This window comes from Columba livia, chromosome 20 (assembly GCF_036013475.1).
Source record: "Columba livia isolate bColLiv1 breed racing homer chromosome 20, bColLiv1.pat.W.v2, whole genome shotgun sequence".
NCBI lineage: Eukaryota > Metazoa > Chordata > Aves > Columbiformes > Columbidae > Columba > Columba livia.
Window position 1 is genome coordinate 3,552,112 of NC_088621.1, and position 17,669 is coordinate 3,569,780.

The window sequence follows — 17,669 nt, forward strand, 5'->3', positions numbered from 1 at the left end:
TTCGGTTACAATGGTTTAAGTTGGGACAGCCAGTCACGCGATTTGAGTATGTGCAGCAAGTTCAGTTCTGTTCCTCTGTTCAGATAAAAATAGGGCTAATTGCCACAGGGAAATAACAATGTATATATTCCTTTCTCATAATATTACTCATACCTGCTTTAGGTCACTCTGTGTATGACACAGGATAATTATATTTATCTATTTACAATTGTGGAGCTAAATATTTTCTCTCCAATGCTGTAACCCTGCAATAAGGCCCAGTGTTTGCTGAAGTTCCAGCCACAAGACAAACAGAGCTGTGGCGTGTTGTTGCTTGTCCTTGTACTGCCAAGCTCAAGGGTTACAAAAATAGTGAGTCACAATTCAAAGTACTGTGAGACCAACTGGGATGAGATTAGCGAAAAAAAGACAACGGAGTTTTGGTTTTTAAAACTTATGCTAAAGATACCTTAAATAAACAAAGCTTAGAATAAGGTACCAACTTCAGGAGCTGAAAGCTTAAGAAGTAGATACCCAGATTTGTAGTAGAAAGGGGAAAATGAGCAATACTCATTGTCTCGTTTGTTTAAAGCGTATTTTAACTTCCCAGGACGCATGCCATACAGCTTTAAGATCTGTGCTGCCACAATAGCAAGTCTTTCTCTGTAGGTGTCAATGACCCAGAGGAACATGTGGCAATTCCCGGTGCTTATGCTGTAAGGAGACTTCTAAAGGGCATCTTATAAAGACACCATCAGCCTAAAATCACAGGGTTGTGTCTGCATGTTATGCCAGTGAAAGCAACAATTAATAACTAGGTCTATTCTAAAAATTACTTGTCTGCATCTCTCCAGTCTGCCTCCTGCCTGTGAGTCTCCTGGATCTGATCCAAGCTGCACTGCAGCGCAGGAGCTCCCTTTGTTCCCCTCCTCGCTGCCTCTGAGCCGCTTTAGCACGCGGTTTCTGGGGTGAGGTTTTTCAGCAGGATAGCAAAGCAGCACCTTGAAAAACAGAAAGAAGAAATAAATCCTAAACCGCTGTTAATCATTATTAATACGATTCAACAGAAGCTGTCTAACAGCGAACAAAACCAAATACTCTCAAGGCCATTCGGAACAGCCTTTGTCCATTGGCCCCGGGGTGATATCTCTGTAGTTTGTCTTCAGATCCAGCTCGGATCCCATGATGGTGAGGAGAATGTCCAGAACGCTTCCCCTCCACAACAGTAAGACTAAAATCCAAGCACTGACGTTTTTCACCCTAGCACAACTATGTAAACTACCTCAATTCTTTCATAGTGGGCTGTTAGCTATTACACTACTTCTCGTTCCCTGCTTATTAGATGAAAAGTATCCACAGTTCCTAATTCTCTTTAACCCACAAACATGGAGCTGCTTTCAGTGCTGCTTTTGCGATGAAAATGCCCTTACAGCCTCAACGTGGGCTGCAAGCCAGGCCTGCAGAGCTGAGTCACTGTTACACAAGCAGAGCTGAGATGGCACAGAAAAACACCTTTGTACCTTAACATTAAAACTCGTCAGCTGTTGAACTTTGAATATCACAAGACACCTAAAGAGAACATACAGTAATTTACTGGACTTTTCCTCTCGTCCATCCCATCCTTCTGAATAATTCTTCCCTCTCCATTTTGTCTCAGAAGCTCCAGAGCACAAGCATTCTTCACCAAGCTACTGGCTTCTACTAAAGTTTGGCAAACATTGCATCAGATTTGGAAGTAATGTACCAGTGAAAGCTGTTAACTCTTTGGGCGCTGGGAAACGCCTGCCGCCCAGGTACACTGACAATACAGTAAGAAACCACTGAAATTCAGGGCTTGCGAATCAGAGTACCAGTGAAATTTATCATCAGCCAGAGATCCACTATAAAGCTCTTGAATTAGTTATTTCTGTGAGACCCAGTTTTGGGCTTTAAGAGTCCTCTGTAATAAAATATGAAACAAATGGAAAAGGAGGAAAAAATTCTTTACTACAGCCTTCCGAAACAAAACTGCATTTTGTTCTTCCATTTTTGTCTTCCAGTTCTTCATCCTGAAGTGTCACAGGGAAGCAGAATTTAGCTTCTCAAAACGCTATCTACATTTAAAATACGCTGAACTAATTGTGGAGGGGCACAGAGAGCGACAGATGTGCAGATATTACACGGACTGCATACTCGCTCCAGTTTTCTCCCTGGAATTGCTTTTTCAGAGTGTACAGTGTCTCCTGTCCTGTGGAGAGGAGGTCATTTGTTTGAACGGATCACTAACAAGCTCCTAAAATATGCTCTGGCTTTCAGTTTAGTGCAGTTCAGTGTTTTTATCAGACCGTGGAGGCTGACACCTGCAGCTGCTGCCGGCCGTGCGCCCCGCTGAAGGCAAATGAACCCAAGCTGCAAACTGCACGGGCTCAGTTTCAGCTCGTGGTCTCCAGTTTTACCTCAATGACTCTTCCTCCCAAAATACAAGGTGACTAACATGAAATGTAGCGTGACTAAAGGTCTGGGAGCGGCTCAGATCAGGAGCTACAGATGAACATGTTGGCATGGGCCAGAATTCATCACGTATGGTGTTTTAAATGGTTCCATTAGGATGAGTAACCAGCACAAAGGTTCACATGAGGAGTAACAGGAAACGTAACTCAGCGCCCTTTCCGATGAGGTGCTGAGCCACCCGATTGTTATGGAGGTTCTGGTATGTGCCGCCTCAAGAGGCGACCTACACGCTGTAGCTGCATGTTTTTAAAGCTGTTCTCCAGAGCAGAGGGTGCCGATGGCTGTTTCATCACCGTCCAGTTGTTTTCCTCTATTCCTGGCCGAGACATGGCATTTTGGAGCCTCTTGTACCCCAGAACAGACTGGCAGCTCACTTGTTTACATCCTTCTCTGTTTCCCTTCTTGAGAACAGCAGGACATTAAGTCCTGTTGAAAATACAAACTCTTGATTGTAACTCAAAATAAATTTCCAGTCCTGCAACACTGGACATAAAGATACAAAGATTCATCCTTAGAGTTATTTTTCCCCCCCGCCAACCAAATGTGACTTGGACACCTACAGGTTTTGAACTTCTCCCCTGCATTGAATAGTTTTACTTGAGTTATACATTGTATTTCAGATGTTCAGGAATAACCTTTTCCAATATATTTACCACTAGAGGAATGTGTTCACATTTTCCTAAGGTGGTTTGTTGTTCTTGTTTTGGTTGGTTGGTGGGTTTTGTTGTTTTAAGGTATGAACTATCTTGATTGTTTTCCTTTTTAGGACCTTGGTGACAGAATTTGTGAAAGGTTGTCTAAGGGGAATCATGTTAGAAGCCATTCTCTGCAAGGCTGCCACAATGATTTCAGGCTTCAGGAAGATCTAAATACACTTCCAAAGGTGTGTCCCACACACCACAGGATTGTTAAACAGCAGCCTTGTTTCTAAATGAGGGGGGGTACATAGCAGAGATATGAAACCATATAATTTTAATGGCACCTCAGGTCAGCAAAGCACCTTGATGTTGTGAATATGTGTGGCACCATATCCTTATAATTAAGAAAAAACCTCATGCTTGTTTTTTACCATTACAAAGCGTTTTACAAGCTGGAGGCGAGTCTGCTTTTCTTTGGGGCAAAACAGCTCCAGCATGAATTCATAGAATCCCAGAATGTCAGGAATTGGAAGGGACCTGGAAAGCTCATCCAGTGCAATCCCCCCATGGAGCAGGAACACCCAGATGAGGTTACACAGGAAGGTGTCCAGGCGGGTTGGAATGTCTGCACAGAAGGAGACTCCACAACCCCCTGGGCAGCCTGGGCCAGGCTCTGCCACCCTCACTGAGAAGAAGTTTCTTCTCAAATTTCAGTGGAACCTTTTGTGTTCCAGTTTGAACCCATTACCCCTTGTCCTGTCATTGGTCGTCACCGAGAAGAGCCTGGCTCCATCCTCCTGACACTCACCCTTTATGTATCTGTAAACATGAATGAGGTCACCCCTCAGTCTCCTCTTGTCCAGCTCCAGAGCCCCAGCTCCCTCAGCCTTTCCTCACACGGGAGATGCTCCACTCCATCATCTTTGTTGCCCTGCGCTGGACTCTCTCCAGCAGTTCCCTGTCCTGCTGGAACTGAGGGGCCACAACTGGACACAATATTCCAGGTGTGGTCTCCCCAGGGCAGAGTAGAGGGGCAGGAGAACCTCTCTGACCTACTGACCACCCCCTTCTAACCCACCCCAGGTACCATTGGCCTTCCTGGCCACAAGGGCCCAGTGCTGGCTCATGGTCATCCTGCTGTCCACCAGGACCCCCAGGTCCCTTTCCCCTACGCTGCTTTCTAATAGGTCATTCCCCAGCTGATACTGGAACCTGGGGTTGTTCCTACTCAGATACAAGACTCTACACTTGCCCTTGTTATATTTCATTAAATGTTTCCCTGCCCAGCTCTCCAGCCTGTCCAGGTCTCTGGACGGCAGCACAGCTTCCAGTGTCACCACTCCTCCCAGTTTGGTGTCACCAGCAAACTTGCTGACAGTGCACTCTATTCCCTCGTCCAAGTCGTTGATGAACATATTGAGTAATACCGGTCCCATTGGCCGCGATTTGCAGTGTGCGGGCTCAGGGCGTCCCCGGCCCCGCTGCCCCCCCGGCTCGCGCTCCCGCTGCGCCACCGCAGCGCCCCCTGGCGGGCGCGGCGCGGCAGCGCTCGGCGGCGCATGGGGCGAGCCAGGACGGGCAGCGCGCGGCGGTCCCGGCCGGGCAGCGCGGCCGCCCCCGCCCCCGCGGGCGGGAACCGGCGGGGCCGCGGGAAGGCGGCGGGGGGACCCTCGGGTGGAGCCTCGGCCGGGCCGGGGGCGCAGGAACAGCCGCCCGGCCCCGGAGCGTTCGATCTGGGGGCGCAGAGCGGGCGCTGGGCCGCCTTCCAGGAGCGGCACCGGCTGAGCTGCGAGGAGGCGGCGCGGCTGCTGCTGGACGCGTAGTGAGTAACGGGGACCGGGCGGCTCTGCCCGCAGCCCCGGGCTGAGCCACCCTGCCCGGCGGCTCCTTCCGCCTCTTGGCAGCATTTGCACAGCGGTAAACACGGGTTGCTGCAGAGAAGGGGGAGGGGGCGGCGCGTCCCCCGCACGCACCACGGAGAAAGCGGCTTTTTATGCCAAAGCTTCCTGTGGTTTAGGACTTTCCCACCAAAAATGCCCTTAGGGGCAGCGTGCGGGATCAGCGAGGCTCAGCTTCTCAACCTCTACCCATTTCCTTGGCTTGCTCTTTCCAGAGCATGGCACATCACTGCTGGGCTGTGATCAGCAGTTGTACGGGAGTGAAAATCTGAAAGGAAAAGGTTTTTTCCTTTGCATTTTGCGTTTGACTGAGCGCGGTGACTCCGTCCAGTTGCTCTGGGGGTGTCTTAGGGGAGAGGGGGAAGCACAAGCTCAGAAATTCCTAGATCATTAAGTTCCTCTGCAGTGACAATACAAATCAAAACGCATTTCAAAATTATGTAGAATCCACTTAGCTCTGCTTTTAAATTGAGGAATATTAGTAGTGCTGGAGTAGTTGTGGGAAAACTGTGGGGAACTGAGCTCCCAGTTCCAAGAGGGTTGTGGAGTGATAATCCCACTCGTTTCTACGTGCAGCTGTGCGGCCCGTGCTGGGGCAGCAGTCTGACCTGGGCTGGGGCACAGAAGTTCACGTTTTGTATCGCACGTGGAGTGTACTTTACTTGAACTGTTGATCTTCTTTGGTTTTTTACCATTTTAATTAAACCAGAAGAGCAATTGCTGCAGAGAACAAAAACCATTCTGTCCCTCACTCTGGCAGGTTAAAATACATTTGAGTGGATACATTTTCTTGCTCAAAGCAGAACTGAATAATATAGTATATAGCCTTACTGCTTTCTTGGCCAAAAATAAGGTACAATCACTAAACCTCTCTCTCATTTCTCTTTCCAGTGAGTACAGAGGTTTGGTCAAGCACACAGGAGGCTGTCACTGCGGAGCCGTCCGCTTTGAGGTCTGGGCTTCAGCAGATCTTCATGTTTTTAACTGCAAGTGAGGAGTGTTTATTTTGTTTTTGTTCCTTATTTGCATCAAGCTCGTATTCTTTTCCAATCAATACCTTAGAGCTAGAAGATTACACAAGTGCAGAACATCTGTTCCAGTGGGTATAGCCCTAATTATGTCCTGATCCAATGTGGGATCAGTGCTGGCGATTTCAGGAGCTGCTTCTTTGGGCAGGACTTCAGGTCTCACATCCATGCTAACACAGAACGTGTCACGAGAGATCTAACGAGTACAGGAGCTCAGCCATCTGGTTTATGTTTCCTCTAAGTGCAGTGTGCTCAAAGCACATCAGTCCTTTCTTGCTCTTCTCATGTGACCGTTACATCTCTGACCACATGTGCTTCAAACTACAACGGTGTCTGATGTCAACAGTGATCCACCTTTGCCTGGAACTAGTTTGTTCCTAGCTCATGGGTAAACTTCTGAACCTTACTTTCTTGTTTGCAAAGTTGGTGAAGTCTGGTCTGAAAGATTAAGTGGTTTTTTCCCCGACTAGAGTTTGTCCTTGTTATGTCTGTCGCAAGTTGTATATGTGAAGAAAACATGGCATATAATGTTTGGTGTATGAGAACACCTTATGGGTGAAGCTGTGTGGGGTCAGGCTGTTCCATGGGTGTGCTCAGCCAAACACTACTGATATCACAAGTCCACTTTTGCCGCTTACCTCTGTGCTGCTAATCAGGAGCCATTTTAGCTGTCAGTGGAATTTCTGTTGTCAAGAGGTCCGTGCTAGATCTGATTGCTGTATTACGGCTTGTCCGCTGCTTCTACAGAGCTCTGCTTTTTCTTTCACAGTTGCAGCATTTGCACAAAGAAACAGAACAGACACTTCATTGTCCCAGCGTCACGTTTCAAGCTGCTGAAGGTAGAGTAAGAATGCAGTAAGAGCATAGCCAGGAACATGAGCAGTGTAACCCACTGTTATCTTCAAAGATGCAAGTGGCAGCCACTTTTCTATGCTAAGTTTGTCTATGTCTGGCTGGGGGAAATGGCTGAATTTTATGCTGTTGGGTGTGTTAGTGCATCTTGACTGTTATGGACACGTGTATATACAAAGCACAGGAGTTCAGACAAGGAGCATGAATGCAGAACTCTGTATCTCAAGTAAAAACACAAAGGTGGTATTTTAAATTTTACATTTCTTAGCTCCAGGCCCACAGAAAGTAATTAGTACATCTATTTATGTGGAAAACTTACATTGCTTTTCATTTCCTTAGGGTGCTGATAATTTGACAACATACACCTTCAACACGCATCGTGCCCAGCACACATTCTGCAAGACCTGTGGTGTACAGAGCTTTTATACTCCTCGTTCTAATCCAGATGGTTATGGTAGGTAGAAAGGGTAACCAAAACTAACCACCAAGCAGACCTTGGAGAAAGACTCCACTGGCTGCTAACATGACAGCAGTGACAGCATGTGTCTTAAGAGTTTGTTCCTAAAGTGCTAAACATCTGGACCTGTAGCTCCTCAGTGTTATCTATGACCTGTGGGCTTCTGCCCATGACAGGTTCCTCACTGGAGCGCCTCAGCCTTACAGCAATAGCTGGGCTGAGCTTTTCCCATCCCGAGGTGCCCCATCCACAGAGCAGCGCGGGCATCTCCCACACTTCAGCTGTGAAAAGCAGGTTTCTGTGTGCCCTGTCTCTCTCCAGGAATAGCTCCCCATTGTCTGGATGATGGCACTGTGCAGAGCATCGTCACCGAGGATATCAATGGCAAGGAGTGGGAGAAGGCGGTGAAGGAGCACAAGAGCATCAGAGACATGTCAAAACCCTGACACAGCCTGCAGCACCTGACCGTGCAGCACTGCTGGGGAACTTAGGCCGGGTTTTCCTGGGTGAGCGCTGGCAAAATCAATCTCTACACTATTGTTATCTGTTCTCTATTTCTTAAATAAATCTTTCTATGCCACCTGTGCTGTTCGTTTATGACTTTTTTCCAAACTACCTCTGTTCCATAAACCACCTCAGGGGTGCTATTTCCGTACTTTGCCCTTAGCTGTGCTAAAGTTTAAACCACAATAAACAGAGCAAAGTACAAGAAAAAAATCTAATCTTTGCTTCCCTGTGTTTCAAATCTGGTTTATAGAAATGTCCTATATAAGATAATCTCTCGCTTAGGAGATAATACTAACTTCCACAGTTTTTTCTCCATTGACTTCAATAAATTGATGATGGATATAAAGGGGATCTGAAAGAGCTTAGCAGGCTCAAGCTCAGTAAAGCATTTGCCCAGGTGCTTAGCTGTATGCAAGAGAGGGGCCACTCAAGTTGTTCATGTGATTAAGTAGTGTTTTGCTTAAGCCTGGACTTATTCATGGTCTTAAGGCATACACTTAGGCACTGACTCATGGCCAGGGAACAGAGTTCAACACTGTCACACTCTTATAGCAATGGGCAGAGACTTCAGTACAAGCAGGAAGTTGTTTGTTGTCTTAGGAGGAGGATGTGCTGACAGCAACAGATCACGATCTGGCAGTTTGGGCTCTGACTCTGACTGTGCAATGACCAGCTGTGTAGATCCAGGAGAGATGTGAGCCCCAATCAGTGAGTGCAAAGGCCTCCAGAAATGCTGAGTAGTGCTGACTTTGCTCCACCATCACCCCACAGAAACCCAGATCACTAGTAAAATCTCTAAACAGACTAAGAAATGAAACCACTGAAAGCTGCTTCACTTACCTTTTAACAGAAGGGGAGAGGATCTTTAACTCCTGCACTTGTCTTTTACATAAGTGGAACAGCTTTTGAAACATCTCTTGCAATTTTTGTCTCTGCCTGTGTTCTATAGAAGACCCAGTTACATTCTGGGTCTCTTGTACCTCATTCTTATGTCCTGTTGAGACTCTTGTGAGTTGATCTCAAGCCCCATGTTCTGAAGCAAGAAATGCTCATGTTTCATGAGGGATGCTCCACAAAGGTGGAGCCTGCAACACAATGTATATGAAAGCAGCAGCAGTAGCAGCAAAGATCAGTGCAATTAGAGAAATTCGTATGATTTCTGATGTTTTATTCATAAGCTTTGTCTTTTTAAAGTTCTGCCTGAATAAGACAGGTCTTGTGGTTCTGGTTTTATCCATGGAGGAAGCATGATCTTTGAAAAGTTACTCCTCATATCTGGGTTTTACAAAAGCACCAAGAGACAGTTGCCAAGCAGTCCTCGCAGCTATATCCTCTTGGAGAAAAATACTCTGTGCCGTATCTTCTCTAAGGCAGAATACTCTGCATTTGACTCCTAATCAGGATAATCCAAATTTTTTATCCTATTTAAGCTTCCACAGTGAGAAAACAGAGTAGTTATTAAGCCCTGTTTATCTCAATATATCAGGTGACAAGATATTCAGAAGGAGGTTTGTACAGCCTGTTTTTTGCAGTCTGAAAGAATGCTACACAAAGAGAATCCTGTCCTCTTGAGCATGAAACAGATGAGTTTTCTTTAGTCCTTGGCCTGGCATGGTCTTTTTTTGCTCATTCTCTTACTCCTGACGCTGTGAGTGATGTCTCTTTTACAGAAGGCGGAGTGAATTGATCACCATATAACGTGAGAAAAGCATATAGACGCGGCGAAACCAGAGGAGCTGGCTGCGATGACACCGCATGGCTCTCTAGAAAGAGAAACAGTTGAGAAAGCATTAAAAGAACGTAATGTGAGGGCAGTTTCCTAGGCCTCCTTTGGGGTTCACTGCCAGTTTATAGGCCAGCCTGCTTTCCCTGAGCCGGGAAGCAGCAGCGGCAGGTAGAAGGCTGCCTGCTCTATGGGGCCACTATGTCACTGGTGTTGTGCTGCCCAGTGCACAGAGGGGTCCTGCTAGAAAGGACATTACCAGCTGCACATCAGGGCTGTGACAGTTTCTTTGTCACATGTAACTCCTCCTCCCTATGTGATCTCACGCCTGGGTGTTCACATGCTGGGGACACAGAAACCTGAGAGGTGTGCATCTGGGAATACTCTGCACGCTGCTTCCGATCATATGTTGCCAGCTGCAACTTCATCTATTTATAGTGTGCCGGCTTAGAAAGGTCAGATTTCAGAAGCAAAAAACACAAGGGAATAACGACACCTTTATCAGAGACTTTTCCACCTTTTAGCAGCCTCAAAAGCAGGAAAGTTCAGTAATTTGTGGATTAACAGGACTGTTTGCTGGGCAAGTATTTTCATGATATGGAAGGGGAGCTTATCAGATTCTGATATAGGGAACTGTAGACTAAATGTGTGAGATCTCACGCAGCAAAATTGTTCAAAAAATACACAGTAGAGAAGGGAACTTGTAAAGAGGTTTGGACCACAAGTTCAGGAGCTGTCTCCATCACAGTTCTGATCCAGGGACGCTGCTCCTGGCATGCAGTCATGTCGTCCTGTGACAGACCACTCACATGTCCAGAATATTATGTTGGATCCAGTCTCTTTTGAAATACATCCTACATCTGGACAGAGTGTAAAACTCAGTGCACTGTGACTACTGAAGATCTCTGAGCTGCAAATCTGCTCAGCCCTGTCGAGGTATCCACATAGGACATGAAGCAACCTGTCTCATCCATTCATGTTTTACAAATCACTGAAGATAGTTCATTAGTGACATTTATAATCCATGTATATAATTATATATGAAGATCTCTATGAATATAACATTTCTGACTAAGGTCTTCACAATGATGATGAGCTACTCAATCAGGTTAAGCAGGTACCACACATCTCACCCTGGCTTGTTCAGTCTCCTCCTCTGTGAGGATGAAGAGTGCATCTCTGGGCAGGAGGCAGGACAGGGGCACATCCAGGACGGAGATGTACTTCCGGAAGAGATTTACCGATTCAAGCACGAGCACACGGCACCCTAGACAGAGAAAGAGGATAAATATTTCAAACCAACAGTCTCTTTGTAAGAAAAGCCCTCCTGAAGCTCACCGACATTCACTGCAGGCCCGGAGCTGCCGGGAGATGGCGATATCCACCAAAGCCACAGCCCCTGGCCCAAGCTGCCAGGTCAGGGTGACTTTTGGCACCCCCTGTCCTAGCTGTGTCACTGCTGTACCACGTCCCTGCTCCCGTCCCACCGCAGCCTCAGCCACCCAACCCCCTGCAAGGTCACGGTGCCCGGCCCTGCCGAGCAGCAGCTGTGCAATGCCAGCTGGAAGGGCCGATGGCAGCGCCACGCTCCCTGCAGCGAGTCCCTCGGCCGTGGGGGAATGCAGGCAGCTGTGTGACCAGCGTGGCCTGTGTCCCTCCCAACTGCCAGCCCGAGCTCCCGTCTCGCTTGCGTCCACCTTGACAAGTGACAGATGGAGCAGTTGCTGTTTAGCTGCCATAAAGTTTCAGCTTGTTACTACAAACGATGCTCTGCAGTGACAAGTGCCACAGCTGCACATGGAAGTGCCTCGATGGTTCTTTTACTCCCTCTAAAGACATCCCTTGTTTCCAAGTAGCAAACTTGGAAGCAAACTCGTGATGTGCCATGAGAAGGAGATCCACTCTTCCCCACCTTCTCTGCAGGGATCTGCTGGGCTGCTCAGCAGGGGGCTGGTTCCAGAGAAAAGAATTTGATTGTGCTGCACAATGGCACAGCTGAGGAAAGGAACAGATACGGATCTCCTTGCTCTTGCAGTCAGCATTCCCACTGGCCACCTGTTTGCTTTTCAGTGCTTACTGGGGAGGACAGGGCTAGAGCAAATATGGGGCAATGGGTCTCATCGTTCCTGGATGCCACATGAATTCCTACTCCTAATGATGGAGAGGTCTGGTGCAGGGTTACCCAGCACCAACATTTGAGGCTTGGGCTGCTCTGTTAACAAAATACACTCTCCCTTTCTTCATAAGTTTTTCCCTAAGAAATACTAATTCATGCAGCAATTATGCCCTTTTGTTCCCCAAAGCTCAGCAATAAGGGCTTAAAACAACTGCAAGTGCCTTCAGTATTGATCGCTCTGACCTCCTGAGACCTGTCGGTCAGATCAGGCGAAGCAATGGCATTCAAGCCTCACCGGACAAAAGGCGCTGTAAGAGCCTTCCGTGTTCGTGATATGACAAGGATCTCCACCTGCTGACAGCAAAGGCTGCTTTGCACGGGAACATGAGATGAAATGAAGCAGGGAAGGAATGTACAATCCTGGGTGAGATGGAAAAGGGTTCAGAGAACAGGCTGCTCCCTGCCAAGCAGGGTAAGAGAAGTGCTGCCATTCATGAGTCCACTCCTGTGACACCAGCAGGTGAAGCTTTTCCTAGCCCGTGGTGACTGTGACCTGGGCAGGACAGGATTAACAGTGTAATACAACCTCTCTAGGGTGGCAGAAAGGGCAAAATCAATATAGCTCGTGGATTAGGCCTAGAATAGAAGCACGTGAAGCCTGCAGCCTGTTCGGCTTGGCTTTCTTCTTCCAAATCACTTATGCAGCAAGCATGCCTAGAATGAGAAGGTTACCAGCAGATCTGTGTGTGTGAGGGCTTGCACGGCTCCTGACAGACGGCAGCACACCGCTCTGTCGGAAGAGCGCTGGTTGTCGCTGGATGGGGCCAGCAGGAGCTGTGCATGCACATCAGCAGCTGCCTCGGTCTCTTTAAACAAGCCTGTGTGCTTGTGCCTGGGCTGGAGAACTTGATTACAGATTATAAAAAGCCTGTTGTGTTTATGCTGGCTAAAGGCATTAGAAAGCAAAGCGGGATATTTAGGGTGTTCATTTGCATATCACAGAGGCAATGCAAGGCTTAGCTGGCTTTTGCATTTGCAGATATTTTCTGTGGATTCCCTGGTCACTGGGGCTTACACAGGTTCACTCACATATAGTTCCCTCTTACCAGAGAGAGCAGCACATTTCCATGGCCTGAACAAGCCTTTCAGCTCTGTGCAGACAGCCTCAATCCCAGCATCACTCTTGTTTCGTTAAGCCCCTCTGATGCACAGTCCTGCACGCCTGCCAGATCAAATTATAAATACTGGGAATTTCAATGAGACTGGAACTATATTTGGAAAGGCTTAGCGTAAGCAGCAGCATGGGAGCTCCCCGTTCCTTTGGTGTTTGTAGGTCATGTCAGATGTGATGTAATCAGAGCAACAAGGCTTTCATATAGCTTCAGGAGCCTCTTGATGCTGCTAGAGAAATGGAAATGTTGTTGCAAACCTGAACCAATTGAGAGGCACAGCTCAAATTCAGGGCCATGGTATATACCTAACAAATCTGCACAAACAGCACATCCAACAGTGACATCTACCACTGCAGTTCCTTATTCTTTACTGCACACAGCACACACAGAGCTCTTTGCTGCATCCCTAAGCTGAACAAAGAAAAGGTCTCAGGAAAGACGTTGGCATTAATATTCCAATTTCATAGATGGGGGAACTGAAGAGACTAGAGCCAGAACTCAGTTAAAGGGCACTCTGTCATCTTGGCTTATGCTTTGTCCACCAGATCTTGCTCTGCAAGTTGCTGCTAGCAGGGAATTAAAACTGATTTGCTGTGACACATCCAAATTCTACAATGATATGGGAATGAGCATTGAAGAAAATGTCTGGATGACTGCTGAGGGAGCAGGAGGTTGACTGAGCGGGCCTGGTTGAGCTGCCTTCCTGTGCTCTGTCCAAACAGCTTGCAGCTTTGCGCTTAAACCAGTTCCACAGATTTGTCCCCGAGTAAAGCACTGTTTGCTAGAGATAAGGGCTGCAGCAGCTAGAAAAGGGGGTCAGGAACAGCCTGCTTCTCTACTTTCCTTCTTTCTTTTCCCTACTTGTACAGAGAATTTCTCAGAGATACTTGCTCATTGACAGGTTAAAGAAGACACTCCAACAATCCGTTGTGGCAGTGCAGATTTCAGATACCTTTCCCATACTGGCCACATTTTGATGGAAGCGTAACTTGGTACATGCAACCATTTTTGGCTGAGCTGGTAATGGTTTCTGAGACCCTTGTCATAGAAGAAAAATATTCTGGGACTGAGCTGAGGGACCTGGAAGTAACACTTGTATTTAAGGAAGACAGCAAGAGGCATAGGCCAGACACTGAATCACGCCATCCCAACGGGACAATCCTGAAGGACAGAAAAGTGACGGTAGAGGAGCTGGAGCTGTAATAAAACTGCAGGGAGGTAAAATGGCAAAGAAAAGTTCAGCTGCAGGTTTCATTTGCATTGCAAATAGAGGTGAGTTAGGCAGAGCAAACTTTGGACAGAACATTCATGTAAACAATTGCCTAATGCCTGCAGGGTCATGGCCATGTGAGGTGACATACCTTCAGGTAACTTCCCTTCTGAATGCAGGGACCTGTGAATGAACAGATACAGGAGGGTAAACACTCAGTGAAGTTACTCAAATCCCGATTTTACACGTATAAACTCTGCATGCTAAATCAACCCTTTTCTCTTAATACACACACACGTTTGCAATGGCTGATCTTATAGCCAGGTTCTGGAGTGGACACGTGGGGTGGGTGCACATGTCAGGCAGGTGACCCTCAGTCCCCACAGGACCCTGCCGTGACCCTCCTCATCCCAGCTGCTGGGACACAGCACAAATCAGCTCCATAAACCCAGCTCTCTCAAAATTCTTATGTTGCACAAAGGGAAACTGCAGGAGGCTGCCAAAGGCACCTCTGGGAGCATTAGCTCTTTAAAAATCTTATGGCTGAGCAGGGAAGTGGCCTCAGCTGCAGCTCCTGTTTGGGGACCAGCTTCTTTCTTTCTAAGCCATGTTGGCACTGGGACATCTGAGAACATGCTCTGAATTCTGGCTCATTAAGACTTTGATCCCTTCATGAGTTTGTCCTGGGAAGTCTCTGTAGCAAAAATGCATCTGTGGAAACAGAGTGAGAGGACCAATGCAGGAGATGTGAACAGTGATGGAACTTCCATCAAGAAGTGTAAGCAAATGCTCCCGATCTGGTGAAGGCAGCAGAGGATATTAGCTTCAATTCCTTCTTAATTCTCTTGTTTTTCCTGCTCTAGCCTGTGGTTCATGGCTTCAGAGCACTCATGCTCACATCACCATTTGCATTGCCCCCACATCTGGCCCATGGCAGGGCTGGGAAGAAGCGGGTCTCCAGCAGATGGCACTCAGAGCTGCCCCACACCCAGCCTTGCTCTTCCATGAGAAAAAAAACCCCAAACAATGGAACATTTGCCAAAAGGAGAAGGGAAATAAAAAAAAGTTATTTAACCCTGTGTAATATTTAAAGAGATTGCTATCATCTTATAGTGGTGTATTTAACAAAGGACAATGTGATGGTTCATGTGTAAATCAACCAGGATAAAACATACATTATATGTAAACTTATATTTCTCCAGTCACTTTCAAACTAGGATTATCTCTGGCTATTGGTTAAGTTCAAGGAAAAGGATTAGCTACACAGGCGTAGACAAAATAGGAAGCACGGAGTAATGAATACCCAAAGCAATTCAAAGCAAAAGTCAAGCCAGAAATACAGGTCATGGCAGAACTCAAACAGCAATCAGAAGACATGTGCCTGAAACAGATTCTCCTGCCAATGGTCTCCTCTTCTCCAGAGCCAAAGATCTGCAAGCAGTACCATTTTCTGCCAAACAATGGCCTTGTAATACTAACTTGGCCACCTTCTACCCCACCACTCAAGTCTTACTGTTCTGACAAAGCTTGTTAAATGTTGCCTTATAAACATTACCAGCAATTTTGGGAGGGCAGTAGTGGGGGAGGAAGGTTTAAAAATCTCCATGAATGTCTGCTCTGCTCTTCTGCCAGAGGTCGCTTCCCCCACAACTAGAATCTGGCCACCCAAAGAAGTGATTCAGCACTTGGTAAAGCAAGCAGGGTGGGAACTTTTTAAAGTAAGCTTGGAGAGATAGAGAGTGGTTGTGAAATTTGGCAAACTATCCAAAGTCTTAGTGTCTGTTGTGGGTGTGCTGCTCTGCCGTAGAGGGACCTTTAAAGCACGAACTGACAGCAAATTAAAGGATGTGAAGAGTTGTCCAAGAGTGAACTAATAATAACCATTTCTGGGCACTAGAAACAGAAGCAAGGAGAGATCCAGTTCATATGGAAACATTTCAGTGGGAGCAGAGAGCATCTTCAGCACGGAAGGAAAGTTTGATTCAGTAGCAAATGAAGGAGTCTGTGCTTGTATAAAGGTTCAGGGAGACACAAAGTGTATTCTGGTTACTGAAAGGTCCTCAAGGCTGCTGCCAGGCAGACTTAACACTGATCTGAAACAACAGGCATGAAGAAACTGATCCTCTCCAGCACTCAGGAAGAGCAGAGCGATGGGAACGGGCTCCACCCAGCTGCAGAGGAATTGCAGCCTTGCTCCTTGGTATTTCTTGGGTATTTCTTGGGCAAGAGATGGCGATGAATTGTGGTTGCAGAGAAAGAAACACAGAACTCTACCTCCTGCACACGTTCATAAAAAACAGCCAATCCTCTCCCAAATCAACCTTCTCCCTCCCATCCCCACCCTGCCGGAGCTGCCTCCGTGGGACACGTCCAAGTAGGGGAGAGGTTGCAGCTCTCTGTTGTTGCCATTTTGGGAATGTTGTTTTATAGATTGGACTTGCTGTGGTTTGGGTGAAATGAAAGAGTTTGGCAGAAAATCTCCAAAAGTCAAACACAAACAGGCTCTTTTTCAGGAGCTTTTTCCATGTATTTTTTTCAGCGATTTTTTTTTTATAAATTATTTTTAAACATCAAGTGATCTAAGGTGGCTTGTTCCCACTCACCCACCAAGCACCAGAGGCCAGCTGATTACAGGGCACGTCCTGCTGCCCCGTTTATTACGCCTGTGGTAGGTTCAGATCCACATCTAAAGGAAAGTGAGACCCTCTGCAATGAAGAAGCTCAAAAGGCTGTGAGCCGCCTGAAGGTGCCCAGCATCTCTGCACTGCAAGGACCAGGTGCTTGGGAAGCTCTTGCTGTTGCAGCTCTCAGCTACCTCTGCTCAGCAGAAAAAATGCAATGGTGCAACAACCCTCATCCTGCCAACTGCAGGACGGAGCTAGCTCCCAAATTCTTTATTCAGTTATCCTCAAGGGAAGATGTCAGCAAAGTGAGCAGGCTGGCTCCGAAGAGTCACTGGCCACTGATGGCAAGAAAGAACGAGTCAAGACGGAGCTGAAAGCTTAGTCTTGGGGTACACAGAAGTCCTCTGGAGTGGGGCAGGACTGACGCCTTGGAGGGTGGGTTAGAGTTCAGGGATGTTGTGTTTCATGAGAAATTGTTGTTTGAAATGAGTGACTTAACTCTCCAAATAGTCTCCAGTGCCAAAGGTAAAACCCTTACTGAACTGACTGTGCTGGCTGCTGTAGAGCACTGGGGAAATACAATTTTGAAGAGCATGGCAAAGAATGGACGTCTTAAAGATGCGTTGGGGCTCCATTTAGGATCCTAACCTCTAATCTGCCCAATTAATCTGATGAAACAGATGTAAAGGAGGAAGAACAGCCAGCCTCCTAGGAATCACAGAGACATTAGAAGGATATACTTGCCAGATGTTGAATGTTTGCTATCTGGAACGCCTCCTCCCTCCCTAACCGGACTTTCTGGCTCCATTTCCATGCACCCTGAACTACACCATGTAGCAACATGTAGTTTGTAAAACACTCTTCATGCACTCTGTACTCACGGGTATTGCAGTGGCAAAAGATGGTGCTGCCAGTCAGAAAAAAGGTGGCAATTCAGAGATCTTCCAGTTGGCAGAGATGCTCTGGGGCTCTGTG

At 47.1% G+C, this 17,669-nt stretch overlaps 2 protein-coding genes across 3 annotated transcripts in view; one reads left to right on the top strand and one right to left on the bottom strand.

The window, feature by feature from the left end:
* Positions 1 to 4,629: 4,629 nt before the first annotated feature.
* Positions 4,630 to 7,922, top strand: CENPV (centromere protein V). Its single transcript, XM_065036395.1, has 5 exons — positions 4,630 to 4,929; positions 5,897 to 5,995; positions 6,803 to 6,872; positions 7,225 to 7,339; positions 7,664 to 7,922. The coding sequence occupies exons 1-5, from the start codon at positions 4,667 to 4,669 to the stop codon at positions 7,786 to 7,788; spliced, it is 672 nt and encodes a 223-aa protein (XP_064892467.1). The 5' UTR covers positions 4,630 to 4,666; the 3' UTR covers positions 7,789 to 7,922.
* A 1,078-nt stretch (positions 7,923 to 9,000) lies between these two features.
* PIGL (phosphatidylinositol glycan anchor biosynthesis class L) overlaps positions 9,001 to 17,669 on the bottom strand; it is a 49,484-nt gene continuing 40,815 nt past the window's right edge. For both annotated transcript variants that reach the window (XR_010467266.1, XM_065036393.1), the window contains 3 exons: positions 14,222 to 14,253; positions 10,706 to 10,839; positions 9,001 to 9,612 (listed from right to left, as the gene is read on the bottom strand). Coding sequence is in view for 1 of the 2 variants with exons in the window: in XM_065036393.1 (XP_064892465.1) it covers positions 9,514 to 9,612; positions 10,706 to 10,839; positions 14,222 to 14,253 (265 nt within the window). In the remaining variant the exon portion in view is untranslated. The remainder of the gene's footprint in view (positions 9,613 to 10,705; positions 10,840 to 14,221; positions 14,254 to 17,669) is intronic.

Bases quoted from the DNA above. Each gene is read 5' to 3' on its own strand.
- CENPV (XM_065036395.1), top strand. From the start codon at position 4,667: ATGGGGCGAGCCAGGACGGGCAGCGCGCGGCGGTCCCGGCCGGGCAGC. The intron at 4,930-5,896 runs GTGAGTAACGGG...TTCTCTTTCCAG, and splicing joins CGGCTGCTGCTGGACGCGTA to TGAGTACAGAGGTTTGGTCA. The intron at 5,996-6,802 runs GTGAGGAGTGTT...TTTCTTTCACAG, and splicing joins CTTCATGTTTTTAACTGCAA to TTGCAGCATTTGCACAAAGA.